The sequence below is a fragment of the Ceratotherium simum genome, chromosome 4 (genome assembly GCF_057802395.1).
Source record: "Ceratotherium simum simum isolate JZ-2026a chromosome 4, ASM5780239v1, whole genome shotgun sequence".
NCBI classification, from domain to species: Eukaryota; Metazoa; Chordata; class Mammalia; order Perissodactyla; family Rhinocerotidae; genus Ceratotherium; species Ceratotherium simum.
This window is the reverse complement of record NC_141903.1, coordinates 67,899,615-67,923,655: the sequence shown is the minus strand read 5'-3', so window position 1 is coordinate 67,923,655 and position 24,041 is coordinate 67,899,615. Positions and strand designations below refer to the sequence as shown.

The 24,041-nt window shown below is 33.1% G+C and overlaps 1 protein-coding gene across 1 annotated transcript in view; it reads right to left on the bottom strand.

Annotated features, from left to right (window-relative positions):
- Positions 1-24,041, bottom strand: part of SLCO6A1 (solute carrier organic anion transporter family member 6A1) — a 97,988-nt gene that overhangs the window by 8,451 nt on the left and 65,496 nt on the right. The window contains exons 9-10 of the mRNA XM_004420526.2: positions 20,578-20,731; positions 14,442-14,629 (exon numbers count right to left, since the gene is read on the bottom strand). Coding sequence (XP_004420583.1) covers positions 14,442-14,629; positions 20,578-20,731 — 342 coding nt within the window. The remainder of the gene's footprint in view (positions 1-14,441; positions 14,630-20,577; positions 20,732-24,041) is intronic.

Below are 24,041 nucleotides of genomic sequence, written 5' to 3'. Positions count from 1 at the left end.
AACTTTCCTAAATATAAAGAAGGAAGATCTCTGTATTGCCTATTAGTCAAACCAAGTATTTGTTTGAAAAAGAAAAATAATGCATTACATCACATAGTAGTAGTCTGTAAAATAAATTGAAAATGCGGTAAAAAATAACCTTTGAACATTTTAGGAAGTAAAAATGTAAGAGCTACGTTTTGAATGGACATTTTAAATAAACTCTATGTTTATCTTTTGTTTCTTTGTTCTAGAACTTGAACAATAAAATAGTATGACCGATATTTCCATCCAAAATGACTCAATTTATTAAAATGTAGCATACGTATAATATTTTGTGACAATTTTGCAAAAAGTGAGACAATTCCACCCATATCAACCTGCTAAAAATATATATTCCTTCCTCAAATGTTTACTACTAGGGAAATGAAAACAAATTAACCAATTCTCAAATGATAATTAAATTTTTAAATAAAAAATAATTTACACTTTTATTATGAGCAGATTTATTAAAGGTAAAAGAAGTAAAATGTCACATTATAGAACCACATTTTAGTATAAAGTTTTTGGTAGAAAGTGGAAATGTTCATATGCCTAACTATACTGGAGTGTTCTGCTTCATTCAGCAAAGTAGTTTTCTTATATGTAATATGATACTGGTGCTCTCGGAGGCATATATAGAGTTGACCATAACTCATAAGTATAATCATTAAGAAGTATCTATGTATCTTCAGCTTGATTATAACCATCTTTCTAACTGATTTACAAAACAAGATTAAAAGATCAATGATTCCTAGGATTTTCTAAAATAGGTTAAATGAACAGCCCAAAAGTAAATAATAAATATGTATTGAAAAACAAATTTTTAATGAAAAACTACTATGTTTTAACACTGCTTTTTTGTATTTTGTCTAACAAGTGAGGCTATGATAGGATGATTCAAGAATTTCATGGAGTAAACAAAAAATTTATTAGTACTCTTTCAAAATGTGAAAGGCAGCCTCCACTATCTCTTACAACTTCTAAACTTATATATTCAGTCCATAATTCTGTCTTTCTTATGAGACATCAGTTCTAGATTTAAGTTCCTGTCTTGCACAAAAGTTGCTCTTCCCTTGGTGCTCCCTATCACAAGAGGAGGAACCACCATCCATGCAGTTTTCAAGCCCCAAACCTGGAAAGAGGCATCCTTGATACCATCCTTTTCCATATTCACCACAGACAATCAATAATCAAATACTATGATTTTTAATAACACATTTTTTCCTTATCTCTTTCTCTGATTGTCTTCACCTCTAATTCCACTGGCCTATTCCTAAACTATATCTTCTGCCTGAAAAAAAATGAAATGACTTCCTGATTTATCTCCCAACCACCATCATTATCCTTCCAACCCACTCTCTATACAAGAGCCAAAGCGAATATTTTTCTGCTGAGGAAGATTCGTCTTGCACTAACATCCACTACCAATCTTCCTGTTTTTGTACATGAGCCGCTGCCTCAGCATGGCCACTGAAAGAACAGTGGTGTAGGTTTGTGCATGGGAACCGAACCCAGGCTGCCAAAGCAGAGCGTGCCGAACTTAACCACTAGGCCACTAGGGCTGGCCCCAAAGCGAATTTTTAGAATGAAATTCTGATTATGTCACTGCCCCACTAGGATCCTTCAGTGGCTTCCCATTGTTTTTAGGATAAAATCTAGAATCGCAAAAAAATTTACAAGTGTCAGTCTGCTCTCATCAGTCTCACCACATGCCACCTCACAGCATTAGCCTTCATCATCACCCTCCTTGTTCACGACCTTCTATAATACGACACTCTTGTAAAGCCACTTCTCTCACTAGGAATCTTGGCATATGTTGTTCCCACCGTGTGAAATACTCATTCCCCCTCCTTTGGAGCTCAGCTTAAATGTCATTTTCTCAGGGATACCCTCTCTGAATCCCCTGACCAAGTTAGATTGTACTATAATTTTCTCATTGCATTTTTCTACATTTTCTACGTAGTATGTTTTAATATTACAATTAAATATTTATTAATGAAACTACATTCATTTGCCGTCTGTCTTGCCACCCTCAAATATCCATCAGGGCAGCTTTTGTTTCTCTTTTATTTCACTTTTTTTCCTTAAGGTGTTCATCTACCTTCTTGTTTGAATCCATGGTGACTATCACAGAAGAGAAGATATAAGCATATTAAAATAATGAAGGATGGAAGGGAAAGAATTGAAGAACTAGCTTTTCTTAACAAGCACCTTGATGGAGAAACACAGACAAATCATGATACTTTTCTATTTAGACTTAAGCCTCACATGCCTTCAGATTTCAGCAAATTTCTCCAAAGGAAAAAGAATTTTGTCTTTCTTGGCTTCATGTGATTACCAAAAACTCTGCCAGTTCACTTGTCCCCCATTAGTGACCCTCCCCCTGGACCTCATCCAGACTGTCAGCATTGAGCCCTTGTCAAGAATTGACAAGAGCCTCAGAGACAGCTTTAGATCCCCAATTTGCCTCTACAAGCTTCTGCTGTCTCTGGAATTTTAATCCCTCTAGTCCTCTGCCACTTTGTGCCTTTAAATATATGATTTTTATCATTTAACCCAGCTTCTTTGGTTATCCTCTGTAGGAGCATCGGTATGCTGCGAACTACTCCATCCTACCCCACTTCCATGACTTTAATTATCACTTATTTGATAATGATTTCACAATTTCTGTCTCTGACTTTTATTGTACTTTTTAAAAAACTCAACTTTATTGAATTTGTAGTATAACTACATGCTTTGGAAAGCAAAACAATATAAAGAGAACACACTGGAGAGACTTGGTTGCTTAAACCCCTGCCCTCATCTACCCCCATTTCTATTCCACCCCCTGAGGTTACCATTTTAATTACTTTCTTGTTTATACCTCCAGTGTTTGAATTTGTAGTATAACTACATGCTTTGGAAAGCAAAACAATATAAAGAGAACACACTGGAGAGACTTGGTTGCTTAAACCCCTGCCCTCATCTACCCCCATTTCTACTCCACCCCCTGAGGTTACCATTTTAATTACTTTCTTGTTTATACCTCCAGTGTTTCCTTATGCAAACACAAATAACTATAAATGCATAGATCTATATTCCCTTCTTCTTCACAGGAAGTAGCATACTATATTCACTGTTCTGCACCTGATGTTTTCATTAACAATACATCTTTAAGGTCCTTTCCTATATGAACATAGAGCTTCTCCCTAGTCATTTTTTTAGTTACATTACATTGCATTGTGCAGAAATGTAATCATTTATTCAACCAGTCTGTTGCTCCTTTACGCTTAGTTTTTATCCCAGTGTTTTTTGTTATATATATAATATATTATATTTACTATACATATATTACAAATATAATGTGTATGTACATAATATAGATGACCTTACAGGTGTAAAGATATCTGTTTGCAGGATATCTGCAATAAGGATTTCAAGCAGCACAAGTGCTGGGATAAAGGGTAAACATATCTGCAATTTTTTTAGGTACTACAGATACCATTTCATAGGAGTTGTACCATTTTGTGCTCTTTCAAGCACCTTATGAAAGTATCTGGTTCTACACAGCCACATAAATAGATTCTATTATCAAAGTTTTATCCCAGTCAACTGAATATGTAAGAAATATTATCACATTAAAATTTTAATTTCTATGTTCCTCATTATGGGTGTATTTGTATTTTGAACATCCTTTCATATTTGTATTTGTATTTTGTTTTCTTTGACGCTTTTGCACTTTTCTATTGGGTTGTTAATCTTAAAACAGCTTTACTTATTAGAGGGATTAATCTTTTTATAGAATATGAGTTGCATATATTCATTGTTGCTTGACTTTTGCTTTGCTTATTATTTTTAATTTTATGGACTAAAATTTATTAGTCTTTCCCTCATGACTTCTAGATTTTGAGTCATAGCTAGAAATATCTTCCTGGGGCCGGCCCTGTGGCTTAGCGGTTAAGTGCGCGCGCTCCGCTGCTGGCAGCCTGGGTTCGGATCCCGGGCGCGCACCGACGCACCGCTTCTCCGGCCATGCTGGGGCCGAGTCCCACATGCAGCAACTAGAAGGATGTGCAGCTATGACATACAACTGTCTACTGGGGTTTTGGGGGGAAAAAATAAATAAATAAAATCTTTAAAAAAAAAAAAAAAAGAAATACCTTCCTGTTTTACAGATAATAATGCAATTAGCCAATGTTTTTTCTAGCACTTGCATTGTTTATTTTTGTACCTTTAAATCTTTGTTCCATTTGAGTTTTTTCTGCTGTATCATGAGCCTCCAGATATATTTTTTCCCCCAAATCTACCCCATTATACCCAAACCCTTTTCTAAAAAGTCCATCTTTGATGCAGTTATTTTTCACTTTCATTATATATTAAGTTCCCATATGAGTTGAGATCTATTTCTAACTTACTGTTAGTCTATTCATAAGTCAATACTGTATTGCTCAAATTATTGAGATTTCTGGTTCATCTTAGCTTATGAGGCTAAGCCTCCATTATTGTGCTTTTGTTTCAGATTCCCAAGATACTCTTGCCGTTATTTTTTCCATAAGAACTTTAGAGTCAGGTTTTATAGTTCAATAATTCTACTGGTATTTTCATTATCACATTAAAATTATCAATTAACTTAAGAAGAACTCATATATTGGTGGTGTTATGTCTTCCTATCCAATAATCTGGGATATGTCTTTCCAAAATTTTCAAGTTAGTCTGCTTTTGTGACATTCGGGGGTGTCTGTATATATGTGTGTGTTTCATTTTGGTTTTCACTTTTTATTTTGAAATTATTATTTATTTTGAAACTCACAGGTAGTTGTAAAATGAGTACAAAGCATCCTATGTACCATCACCCAGCATTGCCCAAAGATGAAACCTTCTATAACTGTGATGCAATATTAAAACCAGGAAACTGACATTGGCTCATTACTGTTAACCAGACTACAGACCTTAATCTGTTTTCATTTTTCAGTTAATATAGGTTAAAAAATGTTTTAAACTAAATTTATTTGTTTTTGTGTGTGTGACTACGTGTATACTATTTATTATTTCCTGCTGCTGCACTGAATTCTTGTCTAAATGTATTGTCTATTATTTCCAATACAATGTAAAAAGAACTGGTAATATTACTCTTGGAAGTGTTAATGAAACTGGGAAGACAGACAATGGAGTTTAAATCTCACCAAGAATGAAGTATCCTGCATTTAACATACCTTTCTTTCAATCAGGACCTCTTGAAAGATTATACCCTGGGATAAAGGCAATCTGGAAATTGATAAGGTCTTTTAAAGACTTAAACCCATCCTCAAATCAGCTAAATTCCTGTTTGGATTACAGGGAACTGTCCCTATACTAGCTGCCTGATTAAAGCTATTGTAAAAGTTTTTTGGAGTTATTAATGTCCAGAGCCTCTATTGTTTTTGGTACACAAAATCCCACATGATTAAAAATAATTACAAATTCTTCCTTTGCAGCCCTCAGAAGGAACCAACCCTGGCAACTCCTTGATCTCAGATTTCTACTCTCCAAAACTGTGAGAAAATAAATTTTTGTTGTTTAAGCCATCTAGCTTGTGGTACCTTTTTACAGCAGCATCGCAAACTAATACACTTACCATCCTAATAGATAACAGGAAAAGATGACAAGCCTGTCTGTCTTTTAAAGCCATAAGACATTTTAAAAACTCCATGCAGCATAAATACAAACAAAACCACATTAAGGAATGTGATAGTAAAATTGCTGACAGCCAAAGATGAGGAGAAAATGTTAAAAGCATCTAGAGAGAGAGGCACGTTACATTCAAAGGAACGGCAATAAAATGTTCTCAGAGAAGTCAGGAAGCCAGTTAAATATTTCTTTTTAAAGGAGTGAAAGAAAATAACCACCAACTTGGAATTCCATAAACAGCCAAAATATAATTTTATAATAAAGGTGGATTAAAGACATTTTTAAACAAAAAAAATTGAATAGAATTTATTTTCAGCAGACCCACAGTAAAAGAAATTTTTCCGGAAGAAGGAAATGATCCCTGAGGAAGGCACAGAAATGCAGGGAAAAAAAGGAAGAGATTCTGATAATATGGTATTAAATATACAGTGAATAAAATTACATCCTTTAGGATTTAAAATTCATGTAGCATCAAAATACATGACAACAAAAACAAAAGGTTGGAAGAGACTTGATGGAGTTAAAGTATTCTTACATCCTTGTATTATCCAGGAAGTGGCAAAAGTACTAATTTACATCTAACTTGAATGAGTCATATATACTCTTGTAATGTCTTAGGTGACTACTTCAAGAAGAATAAAATAATACATTACTAGCAAAATAATAGAAGCAAAATAACAAAAACTAAAAATGACTTGATCAATTCAAAAGTAGTAACAAAAGGAACTAAAAGAAGTAACAGAAAAAATTTTAAAACAAACACTAAGATGATAGATGAAAACCCAAACATATTAGGAATTATTTTTAATTTAATAGTCTATCTACTCCAATTAAAAAACTAAATTGTTAGACTGGATTTTTTTAAAAAGTCACCTGTATGCTGATATTAGATATACCTTAAATATGTATAGTCAGAGAAAGATTGAAAGTAAAAGGATGGAAAAGTACATATTATACAAATGCTAATAAAAATATAGCTGATGAAGCAATATTAAAATCAGAAAAAGTAACTCTAAGACAAAAAGTTACAAGAGATAAAGAGGAATGTTTCATACGGATAAAGGGATCAATAAAGCAGGAAGTGGTAGCAATTCTAAATTTGTTTTCAACTAATAAAGCCTCAAAATATATACAGCAAAAATGATAGAAATAAAACAATAGACAAATCCAGCATAATAAACAAAGATTTTAAACCGTTTGCAAATGTAAAGAAATTTTCAAGGAAAGAAACCATAAAAATGTGTTGTCTGAACACAGTGGACTCAATCTAAACATAAATTAAAATATAACAAGAAAATTTCGAAATGTTTAGAAATTAAACTATACACTTCTAAGTAACACATCATTCAAATTAAAAAAATACCTTGAAAGGCATATTTAAATTGAAAGAATGAGAAAAAATATATATCAAGACTTTCGGGACGCAGCTAAATTCATACTCAGATAGAAAAGGTATATATCAATGTAGGATATATGTAAATAAAATAAAAATATTATAAACATAAAAGTAAAATGATGGAAATTATAAAGATAAAGCAAAAGATTTACTAGTCCCATACACACACACACACACACACACACACACACACAAAGACATTCGATTTTTAATTCAAAACCTTCTCACAAAGAAATTTCCAGGCCTAAGTGACATCACAAGTGATTTCTTCCAAGGATTTAATTTAAAAAATAATACCACCATCCAATGGCCCAGTGGTTAAAGTTCGGTGTGCTACGCTTTGGAGGCCCGGGTTTGGTGCCTAGGTGTGGAACCACACCATCCGTCTGTCAGTGGCCATGCTGTGGCAGTGGCTCACATAAAAAAAGAGGAAGGTTGGCAACAGATGTTAGCTCAGGGTGAATCTTCCTCAGCAAAAAAAAAATAAACAAAAATAATAATAATACCACATGTTCATAAAATAGTCGAGCTATTAGGAAAAGAGGAAATACTCCTCAACTCATTTTATGAGGCCAGAATAACACTGATGCCAAAACCTAACAAGCACATTAATATGAAGGGAAAATTATAAAGCAACCTTATTCATGAACGCAGATGAAAAATTCTAAACAAAATATCAGCAGAATGAATAAAGCTACTGACAAATCCAATTTAGTCCTAGAATAAAGTAGAAGTATCAGATTGTGATTATCTCAATGGATGCATCAAATGTATTTGATAAATTTCAAAGTCTGTTAATTAAAAAAGTTTCAGTGGGGCCAGCCCGGTGGCGCAAGTGGTTAAGTGTGCATGCTCCACTGTGGCAGCCCCAGATTCACCGGTTCAGATCCCCAGCATGCACCCACGCACCACTTGTCAAGCCATGCTGTGGCGGCGTCCCATATAAAGTGGAGGAAGATGGGCACGGAGGTTAGCCCAGGGCCAGTCTTCCTCAGCCAAAAAAAAAAAGAGGAGGATTGGCAGATGTTAGCACAGGGCTGATCTTACTCACAAATAAATAAATAAATAAATAAATAAATAAATAAATAAATAAAGTTTTAGTGAACTAAGAATGGAAACAAACTGGCTTATTCTGAAAGATGGTATCAATACCACACTTAACGGTGAAATTTATAGCAAATTTCATATCTAACAATGAAATATCAAAAGATTTTGTCCTGATGAGCATAAAAAACAAGGTTAGTAATTATCATTACTTCTATACACATTGTACACAATAGCTTAATCCATGTAAGAGAAAAAAGGTATAAAGGTTGGAAAAGAAGAAATAATTATTTGCAGATCACAATTATGTACATAGGAAATCTGAAATCATCTACCAACTAACTATTAGAAATTAATATGAGCACAGTCAAGAATACAAAGTCAAAGCATAAGAATGAATTGCATTTCTTCATACCAGCAATAACCATATTATATAATGCTACAGTAAACATCAAAAATATCAATTACCTAGGAATGAATCTAATCAAGGAGGTATAAGGCCTCCATCCTGAAAATGAAAATTATGAAACATTATTGGGAGAAATAAATAAAGACTTAATTAAATGAAGGAAGTGATTGATCGAGAGACTTAGCGTGGTAAGTATAGCAATTCTTCCAAATGGAATCAAAGGCATTCCAATCGAAAACTCAGCATGCTTTTTCCTGACATTGACTAGGTAATTTTAATCACTTGGAAATACAAAGGGCCGAGATAACATTGAAGATGGACTTACAACAAAGACTGATATAAATATTCACAATAAATATACAGCAATTAAGACAGTGTAATATTGGTGTAGGGATGCACAAACAAACCAATGGAACAAAATAAAATGCAGAGATAGACCCCTGTATATAGAGTTGGTACATTGCTGTGGGGAAAGGATAGCCTTTAAATAAGTGGTGTTGACTCAATTAGGATCCATATAAAAAAGAATAAACCTGGATCCCTAATTTATACAAAAAAAAAATTTCCAGCTGAATTGTCGATTTTATAATCTTTTATTAAAATAACATAGCACATGTTCTCATGATTTTGATTAGGCAAAGATTACTTAAACAGGGCATTAAAATTAAAACTTTATTTCACTCAAAAGATGCCATTATCAGTATGAAAAGGCAAGCCATAGAATTGGAGAAGATATTTGTCACAAATATAGATGACAAATGACTCCCACTTGGAGTATATGTAAAGAATATATAAAGAACTAGAAATCAATAATAAAAAGATAGACAACACAATAGACACTACAATCCAATGTAAAAATAGACAAAAGAACTGAATAGATATTTGACAAACTTACATATTCATATGGCTAATAAACAAATGAAAATATGTCCAATAGCATTAGTCTTCTGAATAAGGAAATTAAGATCACAATGACATATCAACACACACACATAGACACATCAAAATTGAGTTTAAAAACAATGAGCAATAGATTGCTAGAAGAATGAATTTGTGCAAATATTTTTAAAATTTATTAAAAAGCTTAACTATGACTCAGCAATTCTGCTGTTTATATATATACTCAACAGAAATATATTCATATGTTCCCCAAAAGATGACTACAAGAATGTTCATAGAAACAATAGTCTTAATAACCCTAAATTGGAAACAACATTAACTGTAGAACAAATTTTAGTAAATTCATACAATGGACTACTATAAAACTATGCTGTGCAATATGGTGACCATTAGCCATATGTGTCTACTTCAATTTGAATCAATTAAAACTAAGTAAAATTAAAAGTTCAGTGCCTCAATCACACTAACTGCATTTCAAATGCTCAATAGGCACATGTGGCTAGAGGCGATCAAATTGGACAGCAGAGATACAGAACATTTCCATCATTTAAAAAAAATCTGATTGGACAGCACTGCTATAGAGCAATGAAAATGAATTTATGTTATATGCACCAATATGAATGGCTCTTATAAGCACATTGTTGAGTAAGGCAATGCAGACACAAATGACTATGTGCTGTATCCTCCTGAGCATACATAAAGTTCAAACAGAACAAATTAACCTATTCATTATAGAAATCAAGATATCAATAAACTTTAGGGATGAAGGGGTTAGAGACAGGAAGGAGTTGGGGAAGGGGCTTCTGGAATACTCGTAATTATCAATTTCTTGAACTGGATTGTGGTTACATAGATGTGTTCACTTTGTAAAAATTCATCAGTCTCTATACTTATGATTTGTGTACTCTTCTAAATATATATTATGCTTCATTAAGATGTCTATTAAAATGATATCGCATGACTCCTCATTTATCTATTAGGCAGCCAGCAAGCTTACCCTTCTTTTGATCTCTACCCTGTTTTTCTCTCCCATTTTTGTTAGTTGCATAATTTCTACTTTATCAAAGCATATTACATTTCATTCTATTTTGCCACACTTATGCTCAGCTTAGTTCTAGCATAAATTAATTATATTTAGTAAAATATATTAGGTTAAATATAAGTTGTTAGGGGCTGGCCCCTGGCTTAGCGGTTAAGTGCGCGCACTCCGCTACTGGCGGCCCGGGTTCAGATCCCGGGCATGCACCGACGCACCACTTCTCCGGCCATGCTGAAGCCATGTCTCCCCACATACAACAACTCCGAAGGATGTGCAACTATGACATACAACCATCTACTGCGGCTTTGGGAAAAAAAAGGAGGAGGATTGGCAATAGATGTTAGCTCAGAGCCGGTCTTCCTCAGCAAAAAGAGGAGGATTAGCATGGATGTTAGCTCAGGGCTGATCTTCCTCACACACACAAAAAAAATATATATATATAAGTTGTTAAATCCATTTAGCTTAATTTATTCAATGCTCACCATCAGACCTTTATCAAAGTTCCCCCAATCATATCTTGGTTGGTTATAACTTGCCTTGCTGTTGATTCTTAAGGAGTATCTCATAACAACATTTCTTGGGCTCTTCCATATCAAAACTATTTATAATTTTAACAGTTGATGATGAAATAATGAGCTCACTTCTTCTTTCCTTGAGAATCTTTTAAGTGTTTCTCCAGTCTTCTGGAGGTGAATGTTGCTGCTGAGAAATCTGATGCCAAACTGTTTTTGCTTTCTCTTTTTTTCAGACGACAAAAGCATTATTTCTTCACCTTTAAATTCAATAATTTTACTACGGTATATCTCAGTGTTGATTGTTCTGGATCAATTTCCCTAAATACTCGATGTGCCATTTCAATATGTAAATTCAAATCTTATTATATTTCACTATTCATTATTTATCATTATTACTTACTATTTAGTATTTATTAAATATCATTATTTCAGTGAAGTTTAATTTAACTATAAATTTAAATATTTATTGTTTGATTGTAGTGGTTTTCTTCTTTGGGGACTCCAATTATATGCATGTTGGATCTCCTTTTCCTATCTTCTATATTTGCCTCTTTTCTCTAATACTTGTTTTCTTATTTTTATTTTATATTCTCCATTTCTATTTCTTTTTGTTTGTTTTCTATGCCCCATACATGCTTTCTATGTTGTCTTTTCTTCCTTGTATGCTTTATAATTTAGTTTTAATTTCTGAATTATTTTGCCTTTTATTTCTTTCCTGAGTTCTGTCTGTTTTCTTTCCACAGACTCCTTCCTCTAGCTATTCTTTCCTTGTTTTGTAGCCATGATTGTTTAATTTTTGTAGTTTAAACTTACATATAGTTACATTTATTTTTGTTATCTGATTTGTAGTAGCATTTTTCTAGTGAGTTTTCATTGTCTATAGTAAAATAATGCTTAAGAATTTTCATTTCTTTCACTATAATTATTTTATATGTAGGAAGAACCTTTTCCTTTTCTACTTACTCATATTTGAATGAGATGAAGTTTCTTAAACTACAGGCAGAAGTAGTATGGGGATGGAACATGGGCCAGGGTTTCCAAGCTTCAAAACTGAAGAGTTATCTCCTCTGTGGATATAGGAAAAGACTTAACTATGGTTCCTATGTGTGGTTATACCCTCTCTGCTTCTCCAAATTTGACCTGTTTCAAAAGAACTTCTACCGCCAGCCCTGGGCTTCTGAGATCTCTTCACATTTCTTGCTTTCCAAGGTTATATATTCATTTATAGAAGGTATACCTTGCAGCACTTTTTGAGATCTGCCATGTCTGGACCTCCTAGGCATTTTCCAAGTCGTTTCTCTCATGCTTTCCAGAAAGACTTTGCCTTGACTTATCTCCCCAGGTCCTGCTCCCAGAACTTCCATCTTAAGGTAGGGCCCTCTCCTTTCTGAGCAGAAATATATGCTGCAGATATCTGAGATCTGTCAATACTGAGACACTCTTCACATTTCCTGTTATTCTTTGTAACATCTTTGTGAATCTACAAGCTGGCTTCTAGTTCTGCTACAATTTTGGCAATACTTACATGCAATTTCAACTTTGTCATTTTTTGTTTATCATCTCATAATTGTACTGAAACAACGGTATATGCATGTGTGTGCGTGTGTGTGTGTGTGTGTGTGTTATTCTCCTTATTGCTCTGTATAGTTACCAGGAGAAATGAGAAGATTCAGAACTAAACTTCTGGAAAATTACTATCATCATCTTTCTCATCTCACTGCCGAGAATATTTGCTTGGATGTTTCACATGAATTTTAAATAAGGCATGTTCAACATTGTACTCACTATCTTCAATCTCAGCTTTCTCTTCTCCTTGAATTTCCTATCTCAGTTAATGGATTATCATTCATTTAGTTCCCCAGATTGGAAATCTGGACATAGTCCTAAATTTCTCCATATTTTGTACCAGGAATATCAAATTAAAAATTTTGCCTTTTTATCCAAACTATTTCTCAAATATGTTCTATTATCTCTATCTCTTAATAGGGATAAATTCCACAAAGTAGTCTTCTAAATATTTTCTCTTTTCTCCAATTTTCCCTCTCAGCTTCTTCTTCCCCACTATCTTCAAAGAACTCTATCCTAAATGCATATTTGATCACTTTTACTTCTGAGGTTTACTGTTTTCAATGGCTTCCAGGTATACACAGGATAACATCATTCACGCTAACATGGCAAAGAAAGCCTCCCATAATCAGGTCCTTACTGAGCTCAAATCTCCTTGTCTCATTCACTCCTGTCATAAAAAACTCCTTGCTAAGATATTTCACACATTTTGGCCTACTTTCACTTTCCTGTTAAGAACCAGTCTGCTTGCATTATGAGAAATCACTTATCTTCATGACTCAGTTCAAATGCCATACCTTCCTTAGAATTTCCAAATCATCCGAGATAAAAATGACCATTTTCTCCATTTTGTTCCCAGACCAGTCTGTTCAGGCTTTAATCAAGGCACTTCTAAGTATTCACTGGACTTATTTTTATATGTTTTTCTCCCTCTATTAAACTCTAGGCAACTTAAAGGCAAAGTCCATATCTTATTGGTCTTTGTAGTTTCAGTGCCAGACACAGATAAATGAATAAAAAAGCTGCTTCACTGTAATGATATGTCAAATTTTTTCTCCCATCTAAACTGCAAGTTCATTGAAGACAAAAACCACGTGTGCCCAACTCAGATTTTATTTTTTTTGCGTATATTTATTCATGTCCTCTAGTCTGCTTTCCTAGGGTTCGGCAAATTGCTCATGACCTAAAGGTTTATGTTAGCCTCTTAAAAAAAATAATTTGAAAATTATGTTCAATTATTCTCCTACTATGATAATAATAAATATTAAGTATATTTCACATGTTCAGGAAGAACAAATGAATAACAAATGTTGGTTTAATTTAGAATAATAATAAACTTACGGACTGAAATTCTAAAATTCTAAAAGTTATGTTCCTTTGTTATTGATGTTTTCTCATGGTCCAATTGGCTAACATAAAAGTAAATCATCAATAAATATCTTTACACAATGAATGAAAATTATAATCACATCTATGTTATAATTAAGAATTTTCCTACATTTATGAATTTTGCATATGTTAAATTAAGAAATAAATTTAATTTTAAAGTTAAACTAAATGTAATATCTATAGACTTATGCAAATTAATTAGATAAAATAGAGAATTAAACATATACATGAATTTTGACAATGTAACAATTTTTGTATATATGAATTTTCCAAGTATTAAATTAAATTTAATTAATTAATTAAAACTAAATGTGATATCCACACACTCAGGCAAATAAATTAGTTAAAACAGGAATTAAGCATATACAGAAATTTTGACAATGTAACAATTTACCCACTAGCAGCTGCTACCTTGAAAGGAAAGAGTAAATCATTTACAACAATATTTTAAATCTTCCTAAAATTGCCTTTCTTATGTATTAAATGAATAATTATTTTGAATAAATGTATACGTACCGAAGGATGGTCAGGATGTTTGGTACACCAGAAAAACCAGAAAATACAATTGTAGAAAAGATAAAAGCAATGAACAAAGGTAATTTATAGCACTTTGTATCACATTTCCCAACTCTAGCATCAATAAAATCACCTTCTTCATCTGAAGTTGTTAATCCTTCTTTAATGCAAGAACAATTGTAGTATGTCTATGAAAATGAAGATAGGAAACAACCTTTTAGAAATACAGTCATAAAGCAAAAACTCTTATTATTGTAAAAGATAAAAATCAAATCAATAATTGCAGAGAGACTAGCCAGTTTTATTAGTAAATATCATTACACTAAATCTGCTATTCATTATTTACAAATGCAACATTAATGATAAGTCCAAGGTATTTTACCTAACAAAGAATCATGTGTGTGTGTGTGTGTGTGTGTAATTATAGTTACTTAGGATAAATTCTATTAATTTAAGAAATTTCACCAAAAATATTTACTTTCAATTGCACAAATAATTGTTGGAGAGCTCTATGAAGTGAGGGCAATTAAGGAAAATGTAGTAAATAAAATGGAATTTTAGCTGGGATTTGAAATACGGACAGTTACTCAGTTGTGGAAGGTTTTAGAACCATGCTGAAAAGACAGGATTTTATTTTGTATGTAATGGTGACAGGGCTGTTATCTACTAGGCAGAGTAGGCACAGTGCCTAGGGCCCACAATACTTTCAGGGCCACATAAAAATGTTTTAATTTTAGTGCCTTTTAAAATCAAAGAAAAAAATAAATATAATGAATCCAGCCTGGATCATATTTGTCTTCATACCAATACAGTTGTACATTAAATCTCTCTCTCTCCTTTTTTTTTTTATTTTTATATTTTTAGTGAAGGAAGGGGCTTACAAAGGTAAAAGTGTCTAGAGCCAATGAAAGTCATAACATAACCCTGCATGGGAACCAACGAAAATTTGGGGTTGTTGTTGTAGGGTTGATAATTCAAAGAAGATGAATAAGTGTTATTTTCTAAGAAGAATTAAACAGAGTTTGGAGATGCTGCGACCAGTTAGCGATTTATTAATCCATTGAAAAGATTCTAAACTAAAAAGTCTACAGCCATACCACCCTGAATGCACCCAATCTCAACTAAATTAAAAAATAACAGTAATAAATTCAACAGAAATATTGAACTAGGTTACTAGCGAAGGAACAAGAAGAAATAAAGATGGCTTGAATCTGGGTAATTCAGAAAACGATGATCCAAAAATCATGTCAGTTTGATTTTTTCCCATCTTTCTGATTTTCTGCTAGGAATCCTTATTATCTTAAACCAATCAGAAGCCAGAGGGCAAAGGAGCTCTTAATGCTATAGTTCAGTCTCCTAGAACAATGAGGAGGGCAGAGAAAAGTGAAAAGTAAATCTGAAGGTCAGATGAAAGATATCCAGTACAACAAATAGTTGCAAGCCATAGAACCTAAGCTGACTAAGGGGAAAGGTGAAAAAATGAAGAAGGTTTAGTGAACAGAGGGTAGAATCACAAGATATTAGGCTCTGGAAGGGTAGAAGAACTGTCAAGTTACATCCAAAGAAATATAACCAAAATTCCAAAAGTTATATTAACATTAAATAGTAAAATATTTTTTAAATTCAAATAATAAAATAGGAAGGTATACCTAAATCCACCATATCAATAATTACAATATATGTCAGTAGTCTAAAAACTTCGATTAAAAGACAGAAATTAACAGAATTGAAGAAAAAGCGAAACCATATTATATGCCTGCTACAGGAGATACTTTAAACATAAAGACACAACTAGTTAGAAAATAAAATGAGAAGTAAGATACACCATGGCAACGCCAGCAAGAGAAAGCTAGAGTGACTATTTAATATATGAACAGACTTTAAGGCAAAGAGTATTACCAGAGATGGAAAGGGACATTTTATAAAGATAAAAGAAACAATTCATCAAGAACATATGACAATTATCAATGTGTATGCACATAATAACAGAGCTTGAAAACACATAAAGCCAAAATAAAGAGAGAAATAGACAATTGTATAATTATATTATGAGACATTTTTCATATACAATGTTCAGGATTTAATAGAACATTACAAAGCATGCAAAATGACAAGAACAATTGGCCTAAAATTAAGAGAAGAACAAATATAAATAGACTCATAGGTGATCCAAATAGTGGACTTAATAGAAAAATTTTAAAATAGCTAAGATTAATATTTTCCAGGAAATAGAGGAGAAAAATGGCTAAAATATCTTAAATGATGTTGAATTTCACCAGGGATTTGGGTTCTACAAAAAACATAAATTTTAGAACTGAAAAATACAATAAGTAAACTTAGAACCTCAGTTAATGGGTTTAACATAAGAGTAGACACTGCAGAACAGAGAATTAGTAACTGGAAGACAGATCAATAGAAAATATCTACATTTAAACAAATAGATGAAAGGAGATGGAAAATAAAGAAAAGAGCAAAAAAGTACGGGACACAGTCAAAAGGTCTATTTGTAGTCTGTGTTAGGCAGAATTCTAAGATGGCACCTAAGATTCCCACCCCACTATTGTATAAAGCCTGTATAATCCCTAGGACTGTGAATTGATGAATTTTACTCCCCTTAGTAAGTTATGTTACATGACATAGTTGACTTTAAGAAAGAGAGGGTAAATCTCACCTAATTAGGTGAGCCTTAAAAGGTACTGGACATTTCCTGAAGTCAGAGATTCAAAGCATATGACATAAGGGAGATTCTCTGTTGCTAGCCTTGAAGATGGAGGGAGTCATGCAGCAAAGAATGGGGATGGCCTCTAAAAGCTAAAATTGGCCCTCAGCAGACAGCTAACAAGGAAACAAGGGCCTCATTTTTTATAGCCCAACAGAATTGAATTTGACCAGTAACCTGACTGAGCTTGGAAGCGAATTGTTTCCCAGAGCCTCCAGAAAGGAATGCAGCTCAACCAACACTCTGATTTCAGCCTGTGAGACTCTGAGCAGAGGACCCAGTCATGTTGTATCTGGACTTCTGACCTCAGAACTGTGAGCTAATAAATGGGTATTCTTTAAAGACATTGAGGTTGTGGTAAGTTGTTATGTAGCAATAGCGAACTAATACATGGTCCCCCTCTCCCCCAGTCCAAAAGGAGGAAAGAGTGAAGGAGAAATAATAGCTGAGAATTTCCCAACTGACAGACGTAAATCCACAGACTAAAGATGTTCTGTGAAATCTAAGCAAAATAAATATTATGAAAACCACATCTAGGGTGAGATGACCACCAAAATAGAATTCCATACCCAGTGAAAACAGTTTTTGCAAAACTGAAGGTGAAATATGGTTCTTCAGGAGGAAAGAAAATAATCTCATATGAGAGCATGGAAATGCAAGAAAATGGATAAATATAAGTGCATACTGACTATAGAAAACAACAGTAATAATAGTATGTGTCATTTACAATATATGAAGAAATAAAATATATGACAAAAAGAGGTGGGAGGTGAGTAAATGAAGTTAAAATATTCTAAGGATGTTTCAACTGAAAGACACCCTAAAGCCTGGCTTCTTATAATCCTCATTGCTTTGGATGAGATTGACTCCCCCTCTAGAGATAATCAGAATGAGGCTCCTGTTGGACTAGAGCAGCCTCTGGAAGAAGCCCTGATCCTACTATTTTATGATGAAAGCTATATCAGCTGCCGAAAAGAACTGGTCCCAGTGAGAAGATCATGAAGAAAAGCCCAAGATTTCCTTCATATCTATGTAAGGAAATTTGAAGATCTTTGGTAGCATGAATAAGAAGAATACATGTGGGTCTCAATGAGGTAAAACTGTCCAGGAATATTATCAATACAAAGAGCAGAGATATCTATTTTCAGTTTTAGTACAGCTGTGATTTTCTATAGAAACTTAGTAATCCTCATAGGTATAGTATTTCCTACCACTCCTCTTGCAAACTTTTGCGTAAGTGTAATTGAAGAGCATCCAATTATAACTCATTTTGACCCTGATCATGTTTTGAACATGAACATTTAAACAGAATTATTTCAAAGTTGACATATTTTCATTGAAAAAATATTTCCAGAGGGAATTCCATTAACCCCATTTAGATACATGATCATTTTTTATATACAATGTTTCTCTTTTTTAATTTTAATTTTGTTAAAATTATTTTTATTGGTATCAATTCTTTCCCATTTGAAGTGAATGCATATTTTATCCATTAGTCAGTTCCATCCATATCAAACTGTACTAATCATAGCTTCTGCTACTGTCAGTTTTCCTTCAGAGCTATTATTTTTTCAAGGCTAATTGTCCTGGGAAACTTCTAACAGATCTAATTTTTTGTCAAAAACGTTTTATTCTTCTTTCAATTTTGATTCAGTATCAAATGTTATCACACAGTTTGAGTGACTATTTTATAGATTATTTATATCACTGCTACTCATTATGAATTAATTATTCCTTAGCGTAATGCAAGGAAATTACAAAGATTTTTATGAAATAGAAACAAAATCCCTACAGGGATTCCCCAGAAAAAGAAAGAGGGATTGGCGCTGTATAGTGGATGGCCTTTTTAGCTCTCGAACATCCTGTGGGATCAAAACACCAAGGTCAAAGAGTTCTGTTTTATACTGTAGTGACAACACGAGCATTTAAAAAATCTTTTACTCATTTCAAACTAAAATGGAGGAGAAGAAGTAAATAGGAGTATAAAGTAAGATTTTCCATAAGTTAATAAATTGTTGAAGATGGGAATTGGCATATAGGAGTACATTATGCTATCCTATTACATTTAAAGCTTTCCACGGGAACATATTTTAAAGATTTTAAAAGTCATTTTAAACATATAATGTAACATTTAAGAAGAAGGATTTTTTTAGAGTCTGTAACCTTTTCATATTAATATTCAGTAAAAAACTGAAGATATATTACTAAATCGTAAGCCAGTGAAAACATGACTATGAGAAACTAAATTTGGTCAGGTATGCTAATATCTTGTAATGAAATGATCCATGTGTAACAGAGAAAATAATATTGTTATGTAGGTGCATAACTAATAAAAGACTTTATGGCCACTAAGGGAGGTGGTACATATAACGCCTATCGGTCAGGAAATAAACCTCTTTCTTGCTCTCTCTCACAAAACTAGCCAGAGAGGGGAGGAAAAAAACACAGAAGTTTCAAGGCCTGGGTCCCTACTTCTGTGCCACTTAAAAGGGAGAAGCTGAAGTTACAGTCCATTATTCAGCTAAAAGCCCATTTATGCAATTTTGAATATAAGATAATTAACCTGGAGTCAAATTAGTAGCAGGGTAGTCAACTGCTCTGCATGACAAAACAAGAAAATTGTCTGGAGGTTGGTAGATGGCGTAGGGAAATAAGGAATTCTGATGGTTATGACCCCAAAGATGAGCAAATAGGGGAATTTTAAAATGAGTCCTGGATGTCAAATGTCAAAGGACCAACAGGGATAATACATATTCAATTTTCAGTCATTTGTATTGCTGCCATATAAATCTTCTCTAACTTTCTTACCTTTCTGGAAAGTGTGATATGCTTATAAAGGCCTTGTATGTATGGTAATCTCTGGCACACAATAAAGGGACTGATTGCCACATCTGAGTTAATGTGGGGCAGAAACAGAGAGACAGCAAGAAGGTATAGCATAGATATTTTCAATTCCTCAGAAGGAAAAACTGAGTGAACAGTGACCACAAGGATAGTATTTGTCAACCCACTGGAGCAGGAAAGATTGTGGTCTCAAGATTTTGGTGGATTGGGTGCTGCTAATAGGTAGGACAGAACGAAGATAAACTACATAGGTGGAAGACAAATATTCTCTTAGACTGTTTCTTTCACCTGTGCTATGGCAAGAGGTGGATGATAGTCACTTCCTGTTTTAAAACTAAAAAATGGAATGATGTAACATATGGAGGTATGTTTTAATGTAGAAGTATCTTTTCCACTCCCAATTCCCATAAGCCCTTTGTACTATGACCACATAAAGCAAATGTTCTTTTCTTGTTTTTAAAATTTTTTAAAAAGGGAAAAAAGCTTTTATAGAGAGCTAGGAGTAAAATGTAAACACCATCTGCAAGTTAAATATTTTATTGGAGAGGAAGAAGCAAAATAAAAAATAAGTACCTTGCGATTGTTTAATGTTTTAACATTTGTACAGCCTGCAAAGCAAGGAGAAAAATATCCAATATCATCTCTTCCACATACAGCAGAATAGACTGTAGATAAGCATCTACAATGATAATTGCAAGGAGCTGTCAGGTTTCCCAACTGCCCTGTTCTGTAAAACAAGAGACGGAATATAATTATGATACCACTGTATTATACTTATTAATGTATATGTCAAGATACCAATGAGATCCATAAAAGTATGATTTTTGAAATAATTTCTTTTTTAACAGCTTTATTCACATATAACTGATACACAATAAATTATACATAAAGTGTGCAATTTGAAATTTTTTGATATATGTATACACTTGTGAAACCATCACCACAATCATGTTAACAAACATAACCATCACCCCCAAAAAGTTCCCCTGTGCGCCTTTGTAATTCCTCCACCCCCGGCTTCTGCTGATCTACTCTCTGTCACTATTCATTTGTCTGAATTTCACGGCATTTTATGAAATGGCATCATACAGTATGTGCACTTTCTTTGTCTGGCTTCTTTCATGCAGCTGGTCTTTATATGGTCTTTGTATGGTCATTTGCTTCTAGGTCTCTTAGGGAAATATTAAGGAGTAGAATGTTTGGATCATATGGTAGGTATTCATCTAACTTTTTAAAAACCTGTCAGTTTTCCAAAGTGGTTGTGCTGTTTTACTTTCCGACCAGCAGTGTATAAGAGTTTCAGTTGCTTTCTACATTTCTTGCCAACACTTCGCATGGTCAGTCTTTTTAATTTTAGACGTTCTAACAGCAATATAATAGTTTCATATTTTGGTTTTTAATATGCATTTACATAAGGACAAATGATGTTAAGCATCTTTCCATGTGCTTATTTTCCATCTGTAGGAAGTTAAATATCTGTTCAAATCTTTTGTCCATTTTCGTGGATTGTTTTCTTATTAGTAAGCATTGAGAGTTCTTTGTACATTCTGGTAACAAGTCCTTTGTTAGATATGATCTTCAAATATCTTCTCACAGTCAATAGCTTATTTTTTCATTCTCTTAACAGGATCTTTCAAAGAGCAGAAGTTCTTATTTTGATGAAGTCCAATTTATAAATATACTTCTTTACGGATCATGTGTTTGGGGTCACATCTAAGAAATCTTTGCTGAACTCAAATTCATAAAAATTTTTCTTATATTCTTTGAATTTGATATTTCACATTTACATCTACAATCATTTTGAGTTAATTATTTTATATGGTACAAGATATGGATCGACGTTCACTTGTTTACATACAGATATCTACTTGTTCCCCAGCATCATTTGTTAACATGACTATATGTTCTCCACTAAATTGCATATGCACCCTGTCAAAAATCAATTATCCATAAATATGTGAGTCTATTTCTGGACTCTCTATGCTCTTCCATTGATCTATTTGTCTATATTTATACCAATACTACTTTCTTGATTACTGTAAGTTTATAATGTCTTGAAATCAAATAGAGTTAGTCTTTCACTTTGGTTCTTCTTCAGAATTGTATGTGGTTTTTCTACGTCCTTTGCATATCTAGATTTTTCCAATATCTAAAAAATAAGCCTTTTGAGATTTTTATTGTGATTACATTGAATACATACATCCATTTGGGGAGGATTAACATCTTAATATTGAGTCTTCTAACCCATGAACACGGGATCTCTCTCCATTTAAAAATTTAGGTCTTTAATTTCTCTCAGCACTGTTTTGTAGTTATCAGTCTTTAGGGCTTTCACATCTTTTATCATATTTATCCTTAAGTATTTCTTTTTCTTGATACTATTGCTAATGGTATTTTTGCTTAATATCAAGTTCCAGTTGTTTGTAGGTAGTACATAAAAATACCATAGATTCTTGTATATTGATCTTTTCTTCTATACTATCTCTTTTTTCTTGATACTATTGTTAACAGTATTGTTTTTAATATGAATTTCTGCTAATTTGTAGATAGTATATAGAAATACCATAGATTCTTGCATGTTGATCTTGTGTCCTATACTTGCTTAACTTATTTTATTAGTTACAGTGGTTTTTTTATTTTCTATATAGACAATGTGTTGTCTCCAGATAAACACAATTTTACTTCTACTTTTCCTATCTGATGCCTTTTATTTATTTTTCTTACAGTATTATAATGGTGGGAACCTCTAGTGCAATGTTAATGTAGAAGTATTGGAAGCAGACATCCTTTTTGTATTCCTGATCATTCAATGTTTCATCATCATTTTAGTCTGCTCAGGTTGCTATAACAAAATATCATACACTGGATGGCTTAAACAACAGATATTTATTTCTCACAGTTCTAAAAGTTAAGTCCAAGATCAAAGGCAGCTTTGGTGTCTGGTGTGGGCTCTCTTACTGGATTGCAGACCGCCACCTTCTCGGTATATCCTCACATGGTGGAGAGAGGGAAGGCTTTGGTCTTTTCTCCTTTTGTAAGGACACTCATCCCATCATGGAGGGTCCACACTCATGACCTCATCTAAACCTAACTGTCTCCTAAAGGCTTTACCTCCTAATTCCATCACATTGGAGATTAGGGCTTCAACATATGAATTTGGTGGGAGGGGGAAACAGAAACATTCAGTCCATAATAACCACTAAATATGATGTTAGCTGTATGTTTTCACAGAGTCTCTTCCATTCCTAGTTTATCAGAAACAGATGTTGCACTTTGTCAAGTGCCTTTTTGGTGTCTATTGAGGTTATAATGTTTTTTTGATTTTTAGTTTGTTAATATGGTGGATTATATCGATTGATTTTCAAATTTAGACCAGCCTTGAAACTTTGTGATAAATCCTGCTTGATCATAATTTATTTTCCTTTCAATATACTATTGGGTTCAATTTACTAAAATTTTGTTAAGAATTTTTGCATCTATATGAGAGATATAGGTCTATAGTTTTTTTATAATGTCTTTGTCTAATTTTGATATCAGGATAATGCAAGTCTCAAAAAATGAGTTGGGAAGTGTCCATTCCTTTTCAATATTCTGGAAGAAGTCATGTAAAATCAGATATTCTTTAAATGTTTGGTAGAATTCCCCAGTGAAGCCATATAAGCCTGGAGTTTTATTTGTGGGAAAGTGTTTAACTACAAATTTGATTTATTTACTTGATATATAAATTATCTATTTCTCCTTAAGTGAGTTTGTGTCTTTGAAAGGATTTATCCATTTCACAGAAATTGTCAAATTTATGGGCATAAAGTTATTCATAATATTATCCTATTGTCTTTTTAATATTGGTAGAATCTATACTAACCCTACCTCAGATATCTAACACTTGGTATTGGTAATTTTCTCTCTCTTGAGGTTTAGTAATTTTATCTTCTCAGTATCACCTGTGATTTTATTGATTTGCTCCATTGTTTTTCTCATTTCTACTTCATTGATTTCTGCTCTGATCTCAATTGTTTCCTTTCATCTACTTACTTTGG